The 18,626-nt window shown below is 36.0% G+C and overlaps 1 protein-coding gene across 1 annotated transcript in view; it reads right to left on the bottom strand.

Annotated features, from left to right (window-relative positions):
* SLC30A9 (solute carrier family 30 member 9) overlaps window positions 1–18,626 on the bottom strand; it is a 43,762-nt gene extending 25,136 nt beyond the window's left edge. The window contains exons 1-8 of the mRNA XM_026847331.1: window positions 18,439–18,626; window positions 15,875–15,937; window positions 12,053–12,152; window positions 10,520–10,612; window positions 10,053–10,135; window positions 8,627–8,685; window positions 7,800–7,867; window positions 3,013–3,115 (exon numbers count right to left, since the gene is read on the bottom strand). Coding sequence (XP_026703132.1) covers window positions 3,013–3,115; window positions 7,800–7,867; window positions 8,627–8,685; window positions 10,053–10,135; window positions 10,520–10,612; window positions 12,053–12,152; window positions 15,875–15,937; window positions 18,439–18,601 — 732 coding nt within the window. The 5' untranslated portion in view covers window positions 18,602–18,626. The remainder of the gene's footprint in view (window positions 1–3,012; window positions 3,116–7,799; window positions 7,868–8,626; window positions 8,686–10,052; window positions 10,136–10,519; window positions 10,613–12,052; window positions 12,153–15,874; window positions 15,938–18,438) is intronic.

Genomic DNA, 18,626 nt, shown 5'->3' with positions numbered 1-18,626 from the left:
CATTTCAAGTTAACCTTTAACCAAGTAAGAAAGAGGTATATTTGTACATCACAGAATCTTAGAATACCAGGTTGGAAGTGACCTCAAGGATCATCTGGTCCAACCTTTTTTGGCAAAAGCACTGTCCAGACAACATGGCCCAGCACCCTGTCCAGTTGGATCTTAAAAGTGTCCAATGTTGGGGAATCTACCACTTCCCTGGGGAGATTATTCCAGTGGCTGATTGTTCTCATGGTGAAAAGTTTTCCTCTTATGTCCAATTGGAATCTCCCCAGGAGTAATTTGTATCCATTATCCCTCATCTTTTCCACACCTTGTATAAAGGGAGTCTCCATCTTCTTTGTAGCCACCCTTTAAATACTGGAACATAGTGATAAAGTCTCCCCTAAGCCTTCTCTTCTCAAAGCTGAACAAGCCAAATTCTCTCAGCCTTTCCTCATCTGGCAAGCTTCACAGTCCTTTGATCATCTCTGTAGCCCTCCTCTGGACCCTCTCCAGCCTGTACACACCTTTTTTTGTATGGCAGGGACCAAAACTGAACACAGTATTCCAGGTGTGGCCTGACAAGCATTGAGCAGAGTGGGATAATGACTTCTTTATCTCTGCTGGTGATGCTCTTGTCAACACAACCCAGCATCCTGGTTTTCTTTGCCACTGCAGCTCACTGCTCACTTAATTCATATTGAGCTGCTTGTCCTCCAGGACACGCAGGTCCCTCTCCACAGAGCTGCTCTCCAGCCAGGTAGATGCACTCCTGGATTTCCCAGGTGCAAGACCTTACACTTGTCCTTGCTGCATTTCATAAGGTCCTTGTTAGCTCACTCTTCCAGCACATCCAGGTCTTCCTGCAGGTTGGCTCTCCCTTCCAAAGTGTCCACTTCCCCACTCACTTTGGTTTCGACAGCAAACTTCACCAGGGTACATGTGATCCCATCATTCAGATCACTTATGAAGATATCAAACAGCACTCGGCCCAATACCTATCCCTGGGGGACCCCACCTGTGGCAGGTTGCTGGTTTGCAAAGGAGCTACGTACCACCACCCTCTGGGTGTGGCCCGTCAGCCAGTTCCCCACTCACTGCTCAGACCACTCGTCTAGACCATAACGTACCAGTTTCTCTAGGAGGAGGCTTTGGGGAACCGTATCAAAAGCCTTGGAGAAATCCAGGTAGACAATGTCCACCACTCACCTACATCAACTGAGCAGATCACTGTCACAGAAGGCGATCAGGTTTGTCAAGCACAGTTTGCCCTTGGTGAATCCATGCTGGCTTTTCCCAATCACATGCTTCATTTGACTTGTGATAGCCCCCAGGAGGATTTGTTCCATAACTTTCCCAGGAATTGAAATAAGATTGATGTCTTAGTTTCAAGTCCTACTCATGATCCATGAAGTAGCTGAGTTTGGCCTACTACAACTCCTTTCAACTCATTTCTAAAAAATACCTTCAAAATCTATATTCTGACTTGTCTAATTCTTAATGCAAATTAAAAAGCACCCAATTTTTTATTAATTTTTATTAATTTTTTTATTATCTGGACAGGCACTCAGGCACTTAAGTAATACTTTAAGATTACTGAGACATCATTCTTATCCAGAAAGGGCAGAGAACAAGGCAGAGGAATAAGCATGTAACTAAAATTATTGAGATTTTGTTCTGACACCACTTCCTAAAGATAAGGCTGGTTACATTATGCATATACATTGTGACAAACAAAATTAAACCTGTCCTGGGACTTATTTCCTAATGTTTGCCTATATGACTAATATTATAACCTCTTCAACCTCTTTTGGTGCATTTTCATCTTGATAGTTATAGGGAAAATAAATTGCAACTGAAGAATGGAAAAATCACTTATATGGAAAAACAATAGTTTAGAGAAGAACAGAAGTAATTGGGGCAAATAGCTCGAAATAATGTAGATGCACTACAAATAGTATTATATTAGCAGAAATATTAGTCCAAACACCATTCAAATAGATTTTACTTACAATTACAGGTGACTTTCTATATTCCTTCTGCATTTAAAGCTTCTAGACTGGGTCAGTTATTCTACTGTTTGTAAACCCTCCATCAAATTATTGGCATCAATATAAAATTAAAAAAAATAAATAAAAGACCAGCTAAATAGAAACCACTAGTTGAAACCCCTAGTTCTGGTAAGTATATTCGCAAGAGTAATAGCATCTTTGCACTCACACTGGGGAACAACAGGAAGAGCTCTGGGCTTAAGCAATATTTCTACAGTAATGTGAATTTCTGTCAAAATATGCCTTCAACTGTCTACAGTTTGATAAAAACTGTATGTAACAATAACATTACTTCGTAGTGAGATTCGTTTTTTTCTCTGTGAAGCTAAGTAGTATACATTTATACTACACACATGAAAAAGAGTACATCTTTCCCATACTGCATGCACGAAGAGCTTGTCTCATGCTGGGCAGGCTTTGTAATCTGAATGACTGAAACAATAAATTATTTAATAAAGTAAAATACAGGAATACCCTCTCCCAGATTAAATTGTTTATTTAAAAAACACCTTAAAGACTGTTTTACCTCAAAATTATTTAAATTTTCACTAGATTAAGTACTAGCTTTGTCCTTCTAGAATATATTACTATTAACTCTAGGAAGCATGCAAACCATACGAAACAGTACAAATGATCACAGGTAATGCACAGGAAGACCACTGTAAATACACACTGCAGCAGTCAGACTCTCACAGAGAGTTATTTTTAATAAGAGTTGTGGCTAATAAACTTGGAATTTCTAGGCTTCTCTACAATGCCAACATTATCTATGAGCAAACTTTGTAAAGAAAAACAAAAGTATTTTGCCATGCACTGTAGTCCTCCTAAATAAAATTGGTTTCATTTCTCTGGTGTTTACTATTTAAATGCTAAGGATCACTAGTAGACTGAATTATTGCTTTTAAGTATAATACAACTACTCTAAGTATCTGTCTTTATTACAAGTACTAACTTCAGCAGAATGGAAAAAAATACTCACCTGGTTACATGTGTCTGCTAAAGAATGTATGGCTTCTGAAAACATACTTGCAGAACCCGTGTAAACCCAAGCAAGTAGCTTAAAGAAAAAGTTCAACCCATTTCTGAAAACAAAAAGAAGAAATAAGCTAAAGAAAATCAGAATATTTGGTCTGCATTATTTTCAGCAAAACCATAAAAGCTGTATAATCATGCATTACCTGCCAGAAAGTGGTGAAACCAATTATTAGTTTAATCATTAAAGACTTGTACAGGCAGATAAGGCATGCATATTTTCTGCATGGTTACTGTTAAAAAGCCCTTTCAGCTACACTTGATATGTAAAGATGTACAATGCAAAACTGTTTCCAAACTGTTAACTTCTAAGCAGTCCTGAGTAAGTTACAGTTCCTGAAAACTACCATCACATTCACTACTCAGAACAACTAATTGCATACCAGTGGGAGAATACAACCTTTAACAACTTCCTTTTTCTTCAGTCATTTGCCTCCTATACATCCCCTCCTAATACTGTAGTGAAGGGTTTCCCACTTCAATCTCAGCTTGGGCAATTCCCAAGGATACAAATGTAAGACAACAGACAGGAATACAAGGCTATCATTAGGTTATCTATGAAACTCTTCCATTAACATGTCCAGTGTGACGATGTCAAGTCTTTTTTAGGTTACAAGCTCACTGGACTAAGCACTGTGTTATGTTGTATGGAGAAAAGTAACCATCAGCACTGAGATACGAGTCTACGTTCTCACTTCAACCGTTCATTATCAGAATCAGTAGGTTAACTACTACGATTATATTGAAAAGAAAATCAGACTAGAGAATTCTAACATTCTTCTCTACCCTTTTTACTATATTGGAGTTTAGCTTATTGGCAATTTTTAAAATTATTTATACCAATTTCATTTGAATAAGTATTAACAACATCTTGTAGTTCCACTTTTGAACAACCACATGTCAAGAAATTACATTTAAGTTAGAGAAAGCACAAGTCTAGCCCCCTGCCATATACCAAATTTTACAGTTGAATAAGTAACATTAATTTCCAAGGTAATCCTTACAGAATTTCTGTGAGAGTACATACACTTCTTAAAGAAAACAGTGCTACCTCTTACTTGATCTCCTTCTATCCAAGAACCTGAATGTGCTCTAAAATTTTTAATTTAGTCTAATTACCTCATGAGAAGGTGAAGCATCACCATAATTTATAGGTAGGAAGTAAAAAAAAAAAAGCTTAAGTTAGTGGAAAACCCAAGTAGAAAGGAAGGCTTTGTAACACTAAATCTTAATTTAAACTCCCTGTGTTAATTATACATTCTTCCAACTCACAGCACAGTGCATCTTTAGCATAGAAAGAAAATTAAATATATTACAGTGGGATTCATGAGCACAGTCTCTTGACTTTTGTATTGTTCTTCTCAAAGTTGTATTAATGTTGGTGACAGCTTATCTGAAGGTACAATTCAGTTGTGGGGCCCCCACCTGTTCAGATGACACAACAGGCACTCAGCTGGTATTTTATGTCACCCCTACTAATTCCAAATTCATGGGGGGATTTGACATCCTAGAAATCTAAAAAGAAACCACACTAAGATTTTCAAATGTCAGGCCCAGCAAAATCAGCCTGTTAATGATGTTCAGTAAACTGGAGACACAGGATAGAAAGACGAAAAGTGCTACATGGGAAGTAATTACAAAAAATCTAGTGAGTCTACAGAGCCATCAAGGCTATTTGGCGTTTCCTGTGTGACTAGATGTACACATCAATATAAGACAATAGATCAAAGTTAGTTTGGGGGAGGGTAAAGTCAGGTTTTTATTGCAAGTAAAATATGTGTTTCTTTAAAAAAACAAATTCACCACTGCATTTGAAAATAATAAGCCCTATGAAAGCCTAAATTCTGTTGAAAAAAATACTACAAATATTTTAAACAGCAGAGGAAAAATAATGCAAAACCAGCAGATTCTGAGAAGGCAGCTAAAATACTCTGAATCAGCTTGAAACAAAGTTATGTTTTATGTTAGAGACCACCAATTGATAAAGTATTTTCTCTATTGTACAAAAATGAACTGAATGAACTCACTGATTTAGTTACCTCATTTCTACCTGTATGGACCTGAAACAGTAGGAAATTTTAACAGAATTTAAACCAAAGCTAGGTAAAGCCTGAAAAACATTTATTGTAATGTTTTGGATATCATGTCAAAAAACAACAAAAGAAAAAAAAACACACAAGATTCATTAGGTACAGTTCTCTTGCTTATAAAAACTAGTACTTTACAGCATTTTCTAAGAAGCCTCTCTTCTGCACCCAGAAAGTAAGTAGTTCCATTCAACATGACTGTTTATTACTGTACTCCAAAGTCCACACAGAAGGCATTCACCAACAAAATGGGAAAAAACAAACAAAAGGTGTTGAAAGAGATAGTCGTCCTTGATGTCAAAAGTTTTGTCAATTTTAGTGTAGAGTCTAAATTTAACTGGTATCTTTACAATGCTGATACATGAACAAAATCAGCCTTTCTTTGGGGAAAAAAAAACAAAACAAAACATAAAACAAAAAAATACACAAATGCCAAAAAGTAGATCAGAATCAATGATTCAAATCAAAGTTCCTAACTTAACAACATAAATTACATTTAAAACATATCCAAATAAATCTATCCTGACTGAAATGTAAACTTGAAAAAATTAAAGGGCATTAATACTTGCTTTTAAATAATTATCATTCCAAATCTGTTTCAAAGATAATTACCTCAAAACCCTAAAATGTATAGGGGGAACAGGAAACATGGAGAAATGAGAAATCTATATATAGGGAATTGTACCATCATGTGATATACCATTTTTTATACTCTACCTTGCAGCATAAGATAACGGTCTAGAAAGAACTGGTCTGATTTACACAACCATCCCTGTCTACCTACATAAAATATTTAGGCTTTTGAAGAAAGAACAGTAGAAAAATAAATGTCAACATGAAAAACTGAAACTGAAAATCCATTATGAATCTATGGAAAAAATCTTCTATTTAGGCTCTAGATTTGAGAACTCAACACATTTCATCGCATCTATTTCTAAAGAAGCAGTGACATTACTAAACATACTAAACATTAGGGGTTTTTTAAAATATTATGTATAATGCAAATTTTGTATTGTTTAAAAGGTAAAGCATTAGTATGTCAATGAAATCACTTCAACAATGCTGGACTCTGAAGAATGTTTTGCTAACAATATATCATTCCCTTTTTGATAAAAAAACACATTACCACCTTCGTGTCTTTCTCTAACAGCTTCAAAGCTTTTCCTCGCAGAATTCTATTAACAACATAAGAGTGTGCCAGTGCAGCTGGTCTATACCCTTACACGTGGATCCATAGAGGACTCTGCTTTTGACTGAACTAATTTCATCCTCACTGAGGAAGCCTGAAGTTTGTGAAAAGCCTACCAAATCACTCCAACTGGAGAAGTTAAGACAGACTGGCCTTTCTTGACCCAAAACCAGAAACCATTAAAAATCATGCTGGTATCAAGATTAAGGCCACAAACAAAGGAGCACTGATGGTGGCCTTGACTTAAATCTCTGAAAAGTCCTCAGATATTTGAGGGGCACAAGATCCTTTAACTTCTATAAAAGCTCCAAAAAAAGATGACTGAGGAATATAACAGGCTCTACAACTTCTGCTGGACTGGCTGATGGGCATTCATCTATAAAAGTACCTAAACATCCAAAAGGTATTTATGAAGGGAGTGCGATTTTATAGTAATGCCCTATATACAAAGCAGGAGGAAAGCTCTGTTTTCTCTAGATCATTGTAAGAAAGTGTAGGAAGTGAAAATGACCATAGAACATCCTCTCCCCCACACCTTTTTTTTTTTCCATTAGAAATATCTGTACTAATAGTTCTTAAATGTTTTTAACTTAGAAAGCTCTGAATAGTTACAAGTAGATTACTCAATAAAGAGGGAAGTTTTCAGTCAAAGGAGCTTTGTAGGTTTTTCCCCCCAAGCAAAAAGAATATAGTTTTGTATGAAAACTCAGTTATGTCCTGCTCAGTATGTTGTTTCCTGTACCAAAAAAGCGTTTTCCCCATCTTTCTATTTTGCTCTCTTATATCGATAGTGTCTTAGCAAATAAATACCTTTTATAAAATCAAATTCATTTTAAAAATTCACAGATTTTATGGCAAGTAAATTTTAGCCATCATTTCATGATAGAAACTTAACACACTTCTGTGTATTCTATGCCAGAGACTCAAGTGTTCATTCGCTTTAAAATCAGAATCATTAGTTTAGTTTTGTTTCATTCAAACTCATAAAGCATGTGAAAGGCAAAAACCTCCTAAAATATCCCCTTTCCAGTTATAGAGGAAAAGAACTGAATAACAGCAGAGAAGTGAGTTATTTTCTGTTGGTTATAGGGAAGACTGTTTAAAACATATGAAAAGCTTCCTCTCAAGAAAGAGCAAGAAAAAAAGGGTAACTTTAAATGCTTACCTCTCCACATCCTTCAAAATTTTAGTTTTTCCTTTAATGAACTGTTTAGTCTGATCAACTTCAAAAAATTTGCTCTTCTCTGATCAGATGTATATTCTAACCCTGGTCTCGCTATATTGATGAATGTATTTGCCCAAACTCTCTCCCATCATCAATGAATAAACAAATCTGTTACCTTTAGTTACAGAGACATGGTATCTTTAGCTTGAATACACAGACTGTTCTCAAATCCAGGATAATAAAAATAAATTGTTTTCTACTTGCATAAACAAAAATATTATTTCTAAACTTACATGCAAATAGCTACCATTACGACCTTCCCTGGTCCCTTGAAAAACATAGCTGCTGCACTGGAGCGTGGCTACATGAAGAAATAAGAGATTATTAAAACAAAATAACCAGATATTGATCTCATGAAGGACCTACCATAGAAATTATTAAATAAAAACTTTGCATTGCCCTGTATTGCAAAAGTGAAGCTACAGTATGAAGTCTTCTAATTTACTACTGAATGCTCACCCAAACTGCAGTTAGGTCTTACACATTTCTACAAACGGATGGCTATAAAAAGGATAAACAATCAACAAAGCCTCCAGCAGGGGCCACTGCAACCATAATGACAGGAGCCATCTGTTCAGTAGAAAGATTAAAAAATCATTATAGCATAGCTGAGCACCTGGAATAGGTTTGCTTAAGCAAAGAGAAAGAGCCAGTAGGGCATAGAGCAAAGTGTTAATGTTTTTTTTTTTTTCCCCTTAAGAAACCTATTTCATTTATTTAAATTAACAGTATATTTATTCTACATGTTTATAAGCCATAGATGAAGTCAAACACAGCTGCAATTTTGTTGTTAAGAAGGCAATTGACTGAACAAAAAACACCACACCAAAAAACTTACTGGTGGATTACATTTCCACAGTGGGAACCCATTTAAACTGGCATCAAAACATCTGCCACTCATTACAACCAGAAATAGATCAGATATATTACAGTGCAAATAAATCTTCCAACAATATTGTTAGTTAAGCTTATGCAACTGTTTCACAACTTTTTCCTTCAAAAGGTGTCATAGTACATGTTGTGGTATTTTTCTAGACAAAACTTTTAAAACACCTCTTACCTTAGTATTTCCAAAGAACTCTTTGTATTCCCTCAACAGTCTTTGGTTTCTAAATAGATCTGCAATACAAAATTGTTACCATGAATACATACTAGTAACCAGTAGTTTCAAGAATTGATGTCTTACTTCTATGCAACAGCCCACTTCTAGTAAGACCTAAATGGTCTATCTTTCTTTTTGGAAAACTCCACTGCTGGTATTGTTAAACAGAAAACTCATGCAAAATGCTAAATAAAATGTTACGATGCTATACATCGTTGCCATTTCTATCAGCAAAGGATGATATACAGAGGGAAAAACTCAAAAGACACTGCACCAAATCCAGGCATTCTACTGCCCCACTCCCACCCCTTAACCATGAAGGAGAGGGGGAAGGACGTTTAAAAGCAAGTCTCTAACATCAGTATTTTTCCATCCACTAACGATGTTCAGTAACTTCAAAACAAACATCAGTACACTACAGTATCTAGAAGCTGTTGTGCTAGATTCTCCCCTACAAAGTTATACAAAATACATTGTACACAGTAATTTAAATAGAATAAAAAAGACAGGAACAACCTGTATAAAAAGGGAGTTACCACTTCAAGTATATGATATTTCAGTATGCTATTATGACTGAGTAGTATTTTTTTAATCTCATTTTTTGGATTATGTCCAAGAATTACTCTGCTGGTCACTAAAAATTTTGAAGCTACTGACTACATTCTCAGTATAAACACAGGTACCTTAACAAGTGCCTGCAGCTCTAGCCTTTTTACTAGGAGGGTGTTCCAGTGGCACAACTGTTTCCAAAAAAATAAAAAAATTTTTTAAAAGACCTCTAATTTTAAGGTGCGTAATTGGAATAAGTACATTGAAGCAATACTGCCTCTCCTGTGATTTTAATTGACTAGACAGACCAAAACCCATTATAAAGTACTGATTTGACTATACCTGTTATTGATAATACCAGCAAGGATGACAACAATAATTTTAAGCAAAAAGGTAATTTGGGAGTATTTCTCCCACTTCTGAAGCACAAAGGTAAACTGAACGGATTTCAGAGGAAAAATAAATAAATAACGGTATGGTATAAAGATCTGGACTGGTTCTAAATCTTTTCAAATTTCTCAATTAAAAAAAATCCAAATCTACTGAAGATGTTAATTATAAACTAAAAATTGAGAGTCCCCCAAAAAGTAAGTATGACTACAGATCTCAACTGAAGGTATATTCTTGCTATATCGCATAGATGATAAATAGGAAAGTAACAGACTATATCTAAATAGATAGTAATGTGTTACTCTAACACTACACTATAAAACCTTATCAGCACTTACTAATTCCAAACTTCTATGCTCTCAATGAAACAAACACCATCTAGTAGATTTCTCACAATCACACTTTCTTGTTTACATTTGAAGTTATTTGAAAACTCTATACTCACTTTCTCTGTACTTGATCTCTGCCTCTTTACGTCGTTTTCTTTCTCTAGCAAGAGCCTCTGGACTACCCCAAACTTCAAGAGACCTGATTAGAGTAAAGGTAATTTAACAATGGTTCCATTTACGCAACTTCTTTTCAGTTTGACTACATCACAAATGCCTTTCCTAAAAGCAGGACATCACATCATTCTTTCTGATAAGAAGCTATGCAGACTACTTTACAGAATAAAAAGCTGGGCACAAGGTGGCTGAGGGAAAAGCACTTGATCTCTGCACACATGAAAAAACCTCCAGTGTTATATACACCATGTAATTATTACAATAATGAGGATAGAAAATGTGGAGAGAAAATGGAAAACATTATTGCCCTTTCTCACTGTAAACCTGACTTTTAAAGGTTTTATTCTCTCTCTCTCGTATAATCCATTTTAAATGATCCAAACACTTTCCTTCATAAAAATGTTCTTACTTTGCCTCTACATCCGATCTCAGGTACACAGTGAAAGTCTCAGTGTCATCATGGGGGCTTCGTCGTTTAATTTTCCTCAGCTGGTCTAAATCACTAAGGAAAACAGACAAACAGTTTAGTGCAAGAAGTACTTCATATTTTTACTTTTCTGCATCATTTTACTTTTATGTGTGGGTGATATTCCACGATTTTGATATTATGAATTTGCAGTACAAAAAAACCTAAGTTGTTTAACTGAGCCAAACAACAGACATGCAGACGTGAAGCAAGCAATCTCTAGGATGCTACTGAAAGCCACTGTGTTTTCCACACTCGGAAGTCCAAATCATGTCCTCACGCTATGAAATACATGGAAGACAAAGTGATAAAACATCGAATAATAAAACTCCCCATGATCTGCATATAATGGATAATGTGCACAAGTGCTAAACAAGAAGGTTCATGGCTTAACATCTCTAAATGGAAATCAGAAATCACATGACATGAAAAGTTAAGAAATTTAACCTCAGAATGTACACACCCAGCACAAGCTGCAAAAGGCTGGAGATAGTAAAACTACTTAGGGGAACAGATAAGATTTTCTGTGCTGAGCTACACATTAGGGCATCTATACTGAGAAACATCAGGGATTATTTTTTTTATTTTTTTAATTTAAATACAACATAACATTTCATTTTTAGATCAACCAATTATCTAGTCCTTTTTGCTTTTTTCTTCTGTTTTTTTGGTTTTTTGGGGGTTTTTTTTGGTTGTTTGTTGGGGGTTTTTTTAACCCTTACAGTCAATCCAGCAAAGCTGTATCAAGTTATTTCTCTGCACAAGTCAGTTACAGTAAAAATATGACAAAGGACTAAACATAATTTGTCACTGGATTTTCAGCAAAGACCAAGTTTGGTGACATACACTGTATATAAAAACTGGGGAGGAACAGTAACAGCATAAAAAGTTATAAACCAACCTGCTGTGCCTTTAGATTTAATATGGGTCACACAGTGTATGAAATCTGACAAGACATCTCAACTACAGCTAAACTCAGCAAGACCTGCTGGCAGGCATGGCATATAGTAAAAGGCCGTAAGTACATATCAAGTAACAACAGTTAGGTTACTAGGAACCAGATTACATTTTATTCCAAATTACAGACCTCATGTAACATGAGGTTTCCACTGATCTTTTAGAGACGTTCACATCAAACCATGATGACCCCAAAATGCTGAAACAAGAGTTATTTGTAATTCCCCCCCACAACTAGCTACTCTAGAGGTAGACTCCCTCCAACTAGATTTATGACCATATAAGTACAAATAAATTACTTTAAGAAGCAACTATGGAAACGTGCAAACTAAGTGCAAGTCCCTAATCCACTGTAACACTAAGTAAACAAGAACTAACCTCAGACTTACGAACATAATACCACAAAAGCATTTAGAAAAAGTTGCTGTGCAAAAATCACTCTACAATCACAATTACTTTTGGAGCACATACAAACAAATAAATATTCACAATTTAAATTTCAACTCAGACCCATCATACCTGGATTTAAGACAAAACTCATTTATTGCTCTGACTCCAGTGATGAAGTTATTCTGTGTGTATTTTGGTCCATACTCTCTTTTTTTAAGGACTGCTTTCACTTAAAAACAAAAATAGATAAGCAAGTTAAGTCACTCATGGAAACTTCAAAAGTTAATTCGATCTAGTGTCATATCATGATACTTTTAAGTGGAGATCAGAAAAACAATGCTTGCAGCGAGACAGAAGACTTACAGTGAAAGAGAAAGGGATGTTCTTCACTGGGGAAATGAGTGAGAGTAGAATGATTTACCTCCAAAAACACTACTTGCTAAATTGTAGTTCAGGGTCCTCAAACATCCAACACACATTAACTGCCACTCTCAGCAACTTCTCCAACTTTCATGTCAGAGATGGTGTTTTTGGTTACTAAGATAGCATTCAAACATGGCAATTTGGAAACCCTCGCTCTAGCAGCTGAAATGGGAACACAGAGCTTAATTTCTTTTTTTCAAATATTTACCAATTCCACCTTCTGAAGGTAAGATTTCTCACCTTTGAGGACCATACAGAGAAATGAGACAGACTCCATACATCGTTTTTCTGAACTGTTACTTGCAAAATTAGCATATTTAGTATTGGGCATTTATAACAATTACAAATATACATTCTTTATTTATGTTTTCCATGTCTAGAGGATGTACTCTTACCATATTAGATTTTCATGCACAAGGAAAAGAATACCACTGTATTCAGAAAAAGGATAAATGGAATTTTAAATTTACGCCATTATTTCCTGCTTCTCTGTACATACATAACTTCATTTTATTTTCAAGTGTAAGTCACTATACACTCACGTCCACTAAAAACATTATGCTTATTGGAAGAAGAGTTACAATTTCTGAAGGATATAACATTAAAGAACACAACTGAAAACCTCAAATTCTGCAGATGAGAAGACTTATGAGTACACATGAACTTCCTGCATACCACAGGATTTATGATTGCTATAGTTAATCCAGAACTTTAGTCAGAGGATACTTACAGAAAGCTACTGCATTTAAAGACTTTCAGAAAAATCTTTCTAGAGTTCTACATTGCCTTATTTCTGAGTTTTGAAAGCTTAGAAGCAAAATACACTGCTTGACACTCAACTATGCACTAACACTACAGATATCAGTATTTACCACAATAATCTGATTTCTGTCATCCAGTTTGAACTTAAACAATTTTTTAAGTACTTGAGTAATCACATTCATCCCATAATGCTCCTGAGCAAAGGTGACAAAGAAGTGAGGAGATTTTCTAAAAACAGTCCATCATTCACTAAGGTTAGGACAAGATGAGCATTAAGAATGCTTCCCGTCTTTCTTATTTAAAACAGATATATATCCAAAATATGTTAACCTTAGTAAAAAAAAACTTGTGGATTTACCACTTACTAATCCATCTTTCAGAAACACAAGTAAATTTCATTAAAAGAAAATACTATAACCAATTGTACATTGCAGAGTATCTCAACAACCCTACACCTAGTTCAAATAACTGTACAAAACTGGCAATAAATGTGAAGGAAAAAAAAAATCAATTTGGTCTTTCCAAGAGGAAAAGGCCCAATAAAAGCTGATGTACATAAAACACCTTAAAGAGCACAAATTTTTAAGATTCATGATCCTTTAAAAATGTTATTGTTTTAGTAATACTTAGGTCAGTTTCTAAGTCACAGCAGCATCTGAAGACTAGAATTCCACTTTCTAGACACTGTTCTTTAAATCAATACAAACACTCTTGCTTGTGCATCTATACTCTACAAAGGCAAAAGTCTCTTCTCACTGCAAGATATATATATTTTTACAATTATTCTAGTCTACCTAATTTCTCCTATGTTGTACATTTCCCCTGCATGCATATACTGACAACAGACCCAAAGAAACTGACATAAAGGAGGGAGACAAAACTGTACAGAAAATATACAGACACTGATCTCACCTTGTTATCAACAAGTATTATGATTTGATGCTTCTTTAGATTGGGGAAAAAATGAGAAAGAATTTTGATACAGTTTACAGCCTGCTGAGTCACTTTCACTCCAGAGATTTCTTTTTTTGACAGAGTTTAAAGAGAAATGGCAATTTCTATTTTGATAAAGTTCTTTCCATACATAGAAGGCACAGGAGTTTTTAAAAGCATAATTCTCACAATACCATAATAAAAACTATCAGAGTGAGTGAAGACAGAGTAAAATCAAGTCATGATAAATTAAAAACCTCAAAGAAACTTACACATAACTAAAGACAAAAGCATGTAATTACTTGTATTGGATTTGCACGGCAAGGTTATGTGGTGGGGGTTATAGAGGTGGCTTCTGAGAGAAGGTGCTAGAAGCTTCTCCTATGTCCAACAGAGTCAACACCAGACAGCTCTGAGATGGACCAGGCACTGGCCAAAGCCAAGCCCATCAGCAATGGTGGTAGCTCCTCTGTGACATTTAAGAGGGGAAAAACAAAAATCAGGAATTGCAGCCAGAGAGGAGTGAGAATATGTGAGAGAAACAACTTTGCAGGCAGCAAGATCAGAGAAGGAGGGGGAGGAGGTGCTCCAGGCTCAGAGCAGAGGTTCCCCTGCAGCTCGCAGTGCAGCCCATGGTGAGGCAGCTCTGCCCTGCAGCCCGCGGGGGTTAACAGTGGAGCAGATCTCCACATGCAGCCCGGGGAGGACCCCACATCAGAGCAGGGGGATGTGCCTGAAGGAAGCTGTGACCCCACACTGGAGCAGGTTTGCTGGCAGGTCTTGAGACGCTGTGGGGGACCCACACTGGAGCAGCCTGTGCCTCAAGGACTGCACTCCGTGGAAGGGATCCACGCTGGAGCAGTTCATGAAGAACTGCAGCCTGTGGGAAGGAATCGTGGTGGAGAATTTCACAAAGGACTGTCTCCCATGGCAAGGACCCCACACTGGCACAGGGGAAAAGTGTGAGGACTCCTCCCTGTGAGGAGGAAGGAGTGGCAGAGATATGTGATGAACTGACCACAACCCCCATTCCCTGTTCCACTGCGCCACTTGGGGAGGAGGTACAGAAAATCAGGAGTAAAGTTAAGCTCAGGAAGAAGGGAGGGGTGGGGTGAAGGTGTTTTAAGATTTTGGTTTTATTTCTCATTACCCTACCCTGATTTGATTAGTAATAAATTAAACTAACTTTCCTCAAGTCGAGCCTCTTTTGCTTGTGACAGTAAATTGGTGAGTGAGCTCCCTGTCCCTATCTCAACCCATGAGGTTTTTGTGATAATTTTTCCCTCCCCTGTTTAGTTGAGGAAGGGAGTGATAGAGTGGTTTCAGTGGGCACCTGGCATCCAGCCAGGGTCAACCCACCACATTACTACAGGCACATTACAGGACTCAGATTAGGCAGTTCATGTAGTCAAAATATATTTAGAAGCAACACTGATTAGATTAACTCAGCAATAAGAAGCAACAGAGGAAGACTTAAAACAAGGAACAGGGGAAGATCAAGTATGAGATGGTGGACATGCCTAAAAACATGAAAGGATGACAGACTGTGATAACAGAGAAAACAGATTAGTCTTTTCCTGACAAACTCATCAGCTTAAATGTAACAATTAAAAACAGACAAAGAAGAGCTAGTAATTAGAAGGAATACCACTATATTTGATTTTTCAGGAGTCATTTTCAAACCACTGGGCACCAAATAAAGCTGACATACAAGTGTATTCTAAAATGTTCTTCACATAATTGTTACACAACTGAAGAGGAATCACAGTTTCCTTACACATATCTTTTTCGACAACTAGCAGACATCAGTAAATACAGGAAGTATTTCTTTACCTTTTACTTGGATTGGCTCTTTAAGGAAAGACTGCTTTTGGCCTGCATTGGTCATATCTTGTCCTGTAAAATAAAAATAAAGATCACTGCAAATATGGAAGTACCTACTTTTCTCTTTAGTAAAGTTTGGTTGGCACAGCAAAGTAGGAATATATCTTAATACTGCTTTCCAATCGGACAATCAAAAAACAATTTTTGCTAGATTTTCAACGTTTGAAGCTCTCAAAATAGAAGACAGAAATAGTAAAAAAATAAATAACAAAATAAGACATTAATATAGCACTGATCTGCAAACTCCTAGCAGCTTGTAGAAGAGCACCAACTTGCAACGTATTTCAGAAAGTACCCTGAATTTTTAAAAAATAATTTAACAGTGTACTTTAGTTTGGGGCAAGTTTTATGCAAAATTTAAGATGAGTAAACACAACAAATTCTATATAGTTTATGGCTGCTTATCACCCAAGTCTCATAGGCTTTCAAGGTGTAACTAAATTTTAAGGGCCTAGAGCTTTTTCACTTACAAAAAGCTAGCTCATTAAAACACAAAGTATTTAAACTAAAATCCACAACTGTTGTGTCACAAGCTGGAGCTAGAACGAAGACAAAGTACTTGAGCTGGTTTTGAAAGCTGAGGATACAACTCGATAAAATCCAGTAAAATATAAACTACAGTACTGTGAATTGAATCTTACCATTTGGAAAACAAGAAAATCCAGTAATTTCAGTGAGATTTCTACTTAGACATCAGGAGTACTACTTGAAAATACAAATACTGCATCCTTGTCTCATACATCTTGATACAGCTATCAGAACAAAAATGTTACGATTTTAACATGTCAAACCAACAGACCCACTCTTTTATGCCTTAACACTCTCTAACATTGGAGGCTTGAAACACATACTCAGTCATTAACAAAATTAAAACTGACCTTATTGAAATGATATATATATAAAAAATTGAAGAATTTTCAAGAAGGTTTGTGTTAATTAATGAGATACTCCTAATTTAACATACTATTCAAATTTCTCAAAGGTCAGATAATTCCTGAAGCATGGACTACATAACTATCTTTCCATCAGGCAATTAGTTATTGCCCTAACAGCAACTGAAGACTAAGGCTAAGAACAATCCAAGTATACTTTCTTGGAAAAATAACACTTACAAATTCATGAAACTGATCTTATTACACAAAAAATAAGGCTGGATCATAAATAACTAGCATTCCTAAAACAGTCATCCCTATCAGTCATTGTTTGACTTGAAAACAAAAGCAAAAAACCCCTTGCTGTTCCTTTCCTTTCTTTCTTACCTGATTTAAAACACCAGACAGCCATGATCTATCAATATTCATGATGAAAAAACTTCAGCTAACATTGCTTAGCAAAAACTGAGCAGTAGCTTCTTTTCAGAAACTGCATGCAACCATTTATGTAATTAAAAGAAATATCATCAACACTATTTAACAAAAGATTGGGTCATAAGATTTCAGAGGGAGAAAATGGCACAAAAATACAGAGATTTACAGCTATGCACAGAAATCTATGTATATCAAGTACACTTTTAAAGTTTACTACCTTAGTCTAGAGACTGGACAAAATCACACTGTACTGGTGAAACAAAACAAAAAAAAACCAGAATCCTTCAATTCACGGTAACTATCTTTCAGTCAAGCAGAGGTTGGTATGATAGAACCTTCAAGATGAATACGTTACTATTTTCAATATCGTATTAACATGAAAAGCATTTCCCAAGTTTACTAATAAAGAAAAGGAGGCCCAGAAGAGATCCACAATTTGCTAATTATTTAAGTTTCTGGAAAAATATGGCAATCTTTACAAGTATAACATTACCTTTACAGAATTCTATCAAAATATCATGTTTTTTTAAATAAACAGTAGTAATATGTCCATAATGTGTAAGAACATACCATCTACTAGGCCCCAGAAAACAACCCCTATATGAAGCATACATATAACAATATGCACTCCAAAATAAACTTCAACAGTGATTCTAGTGCTTCGTGCTTCCTTTGGCTCAGAATCAGCCTTGGTGTGCTTTTCGGTGAGAAAACGCGATTTCGGCCGAAACGTGTACGTTTGCACTTCCCAGGCACAGAGAAGCTGCTAGCTGGGAATTCTCTGCCTGGATTTCCCCACTGCCCGGAAAGCTATGCAAGGCAACAGCAATTCTTGTGCTCCATGCTTGCTTTGGCTCAGAATGAGCCTTGGTGTGCTTTTCAAGTACAAGTAATACATTCCTACATTCTTATACATTCTTATCCCTTAAATTACCTAATCCCTTCTGAAATCCACGTTTTATAATCCTCACTTTAAATGTGATTACTCTAAGCTTAAATCCTTTAAATACTGGAATGACAAAGAAATAAATTTCAGCACTCCTCCCTGCTTTTGCATTTGAAATTTATATATAGGTGCCCACAAGCAACAAATACGAAGAATTCTGCAACCGTAATATCACACAATTGGAAAAAAAAGTTATCCATTGTTAAATACATACAGTTTTTACATTTATATAAACAGTCTTTATTTTAGCTTAGTACTACCTATTCCAGCTTTATGCAGGGTTTCTTCAGGGGTTGATCTATTTGTATCTTCTGATCCAAGATCTTTTTTCTGACCATTGGAGGTATAAACTCTCACTTGACTCATCAACTGCACAGGGAAACGATTGCACGGTAGAATACAAGAGAGACTCCCACTTTTCATTGAAGTTTGCCATCCTAACAGGGCA

Source organism: Athene cunicularia (assembly GCF_003259725.1).
Source record: "Athene cunicularia isolate RWA chromosome 4 unlocalized genomic scaffold, athCun1 chr4_part1, whole genome shotgun sequence".
In the NCBI taxonomy this organism is placed as follows: Eukaryota; Metazoa; Chordata; class Aves; order Strigiformes; family Strigidae; genus Athene; species Athene cunicularia.
This window is presented reverse-complemented; position numbering and strand designations above follow the sequence as displayed.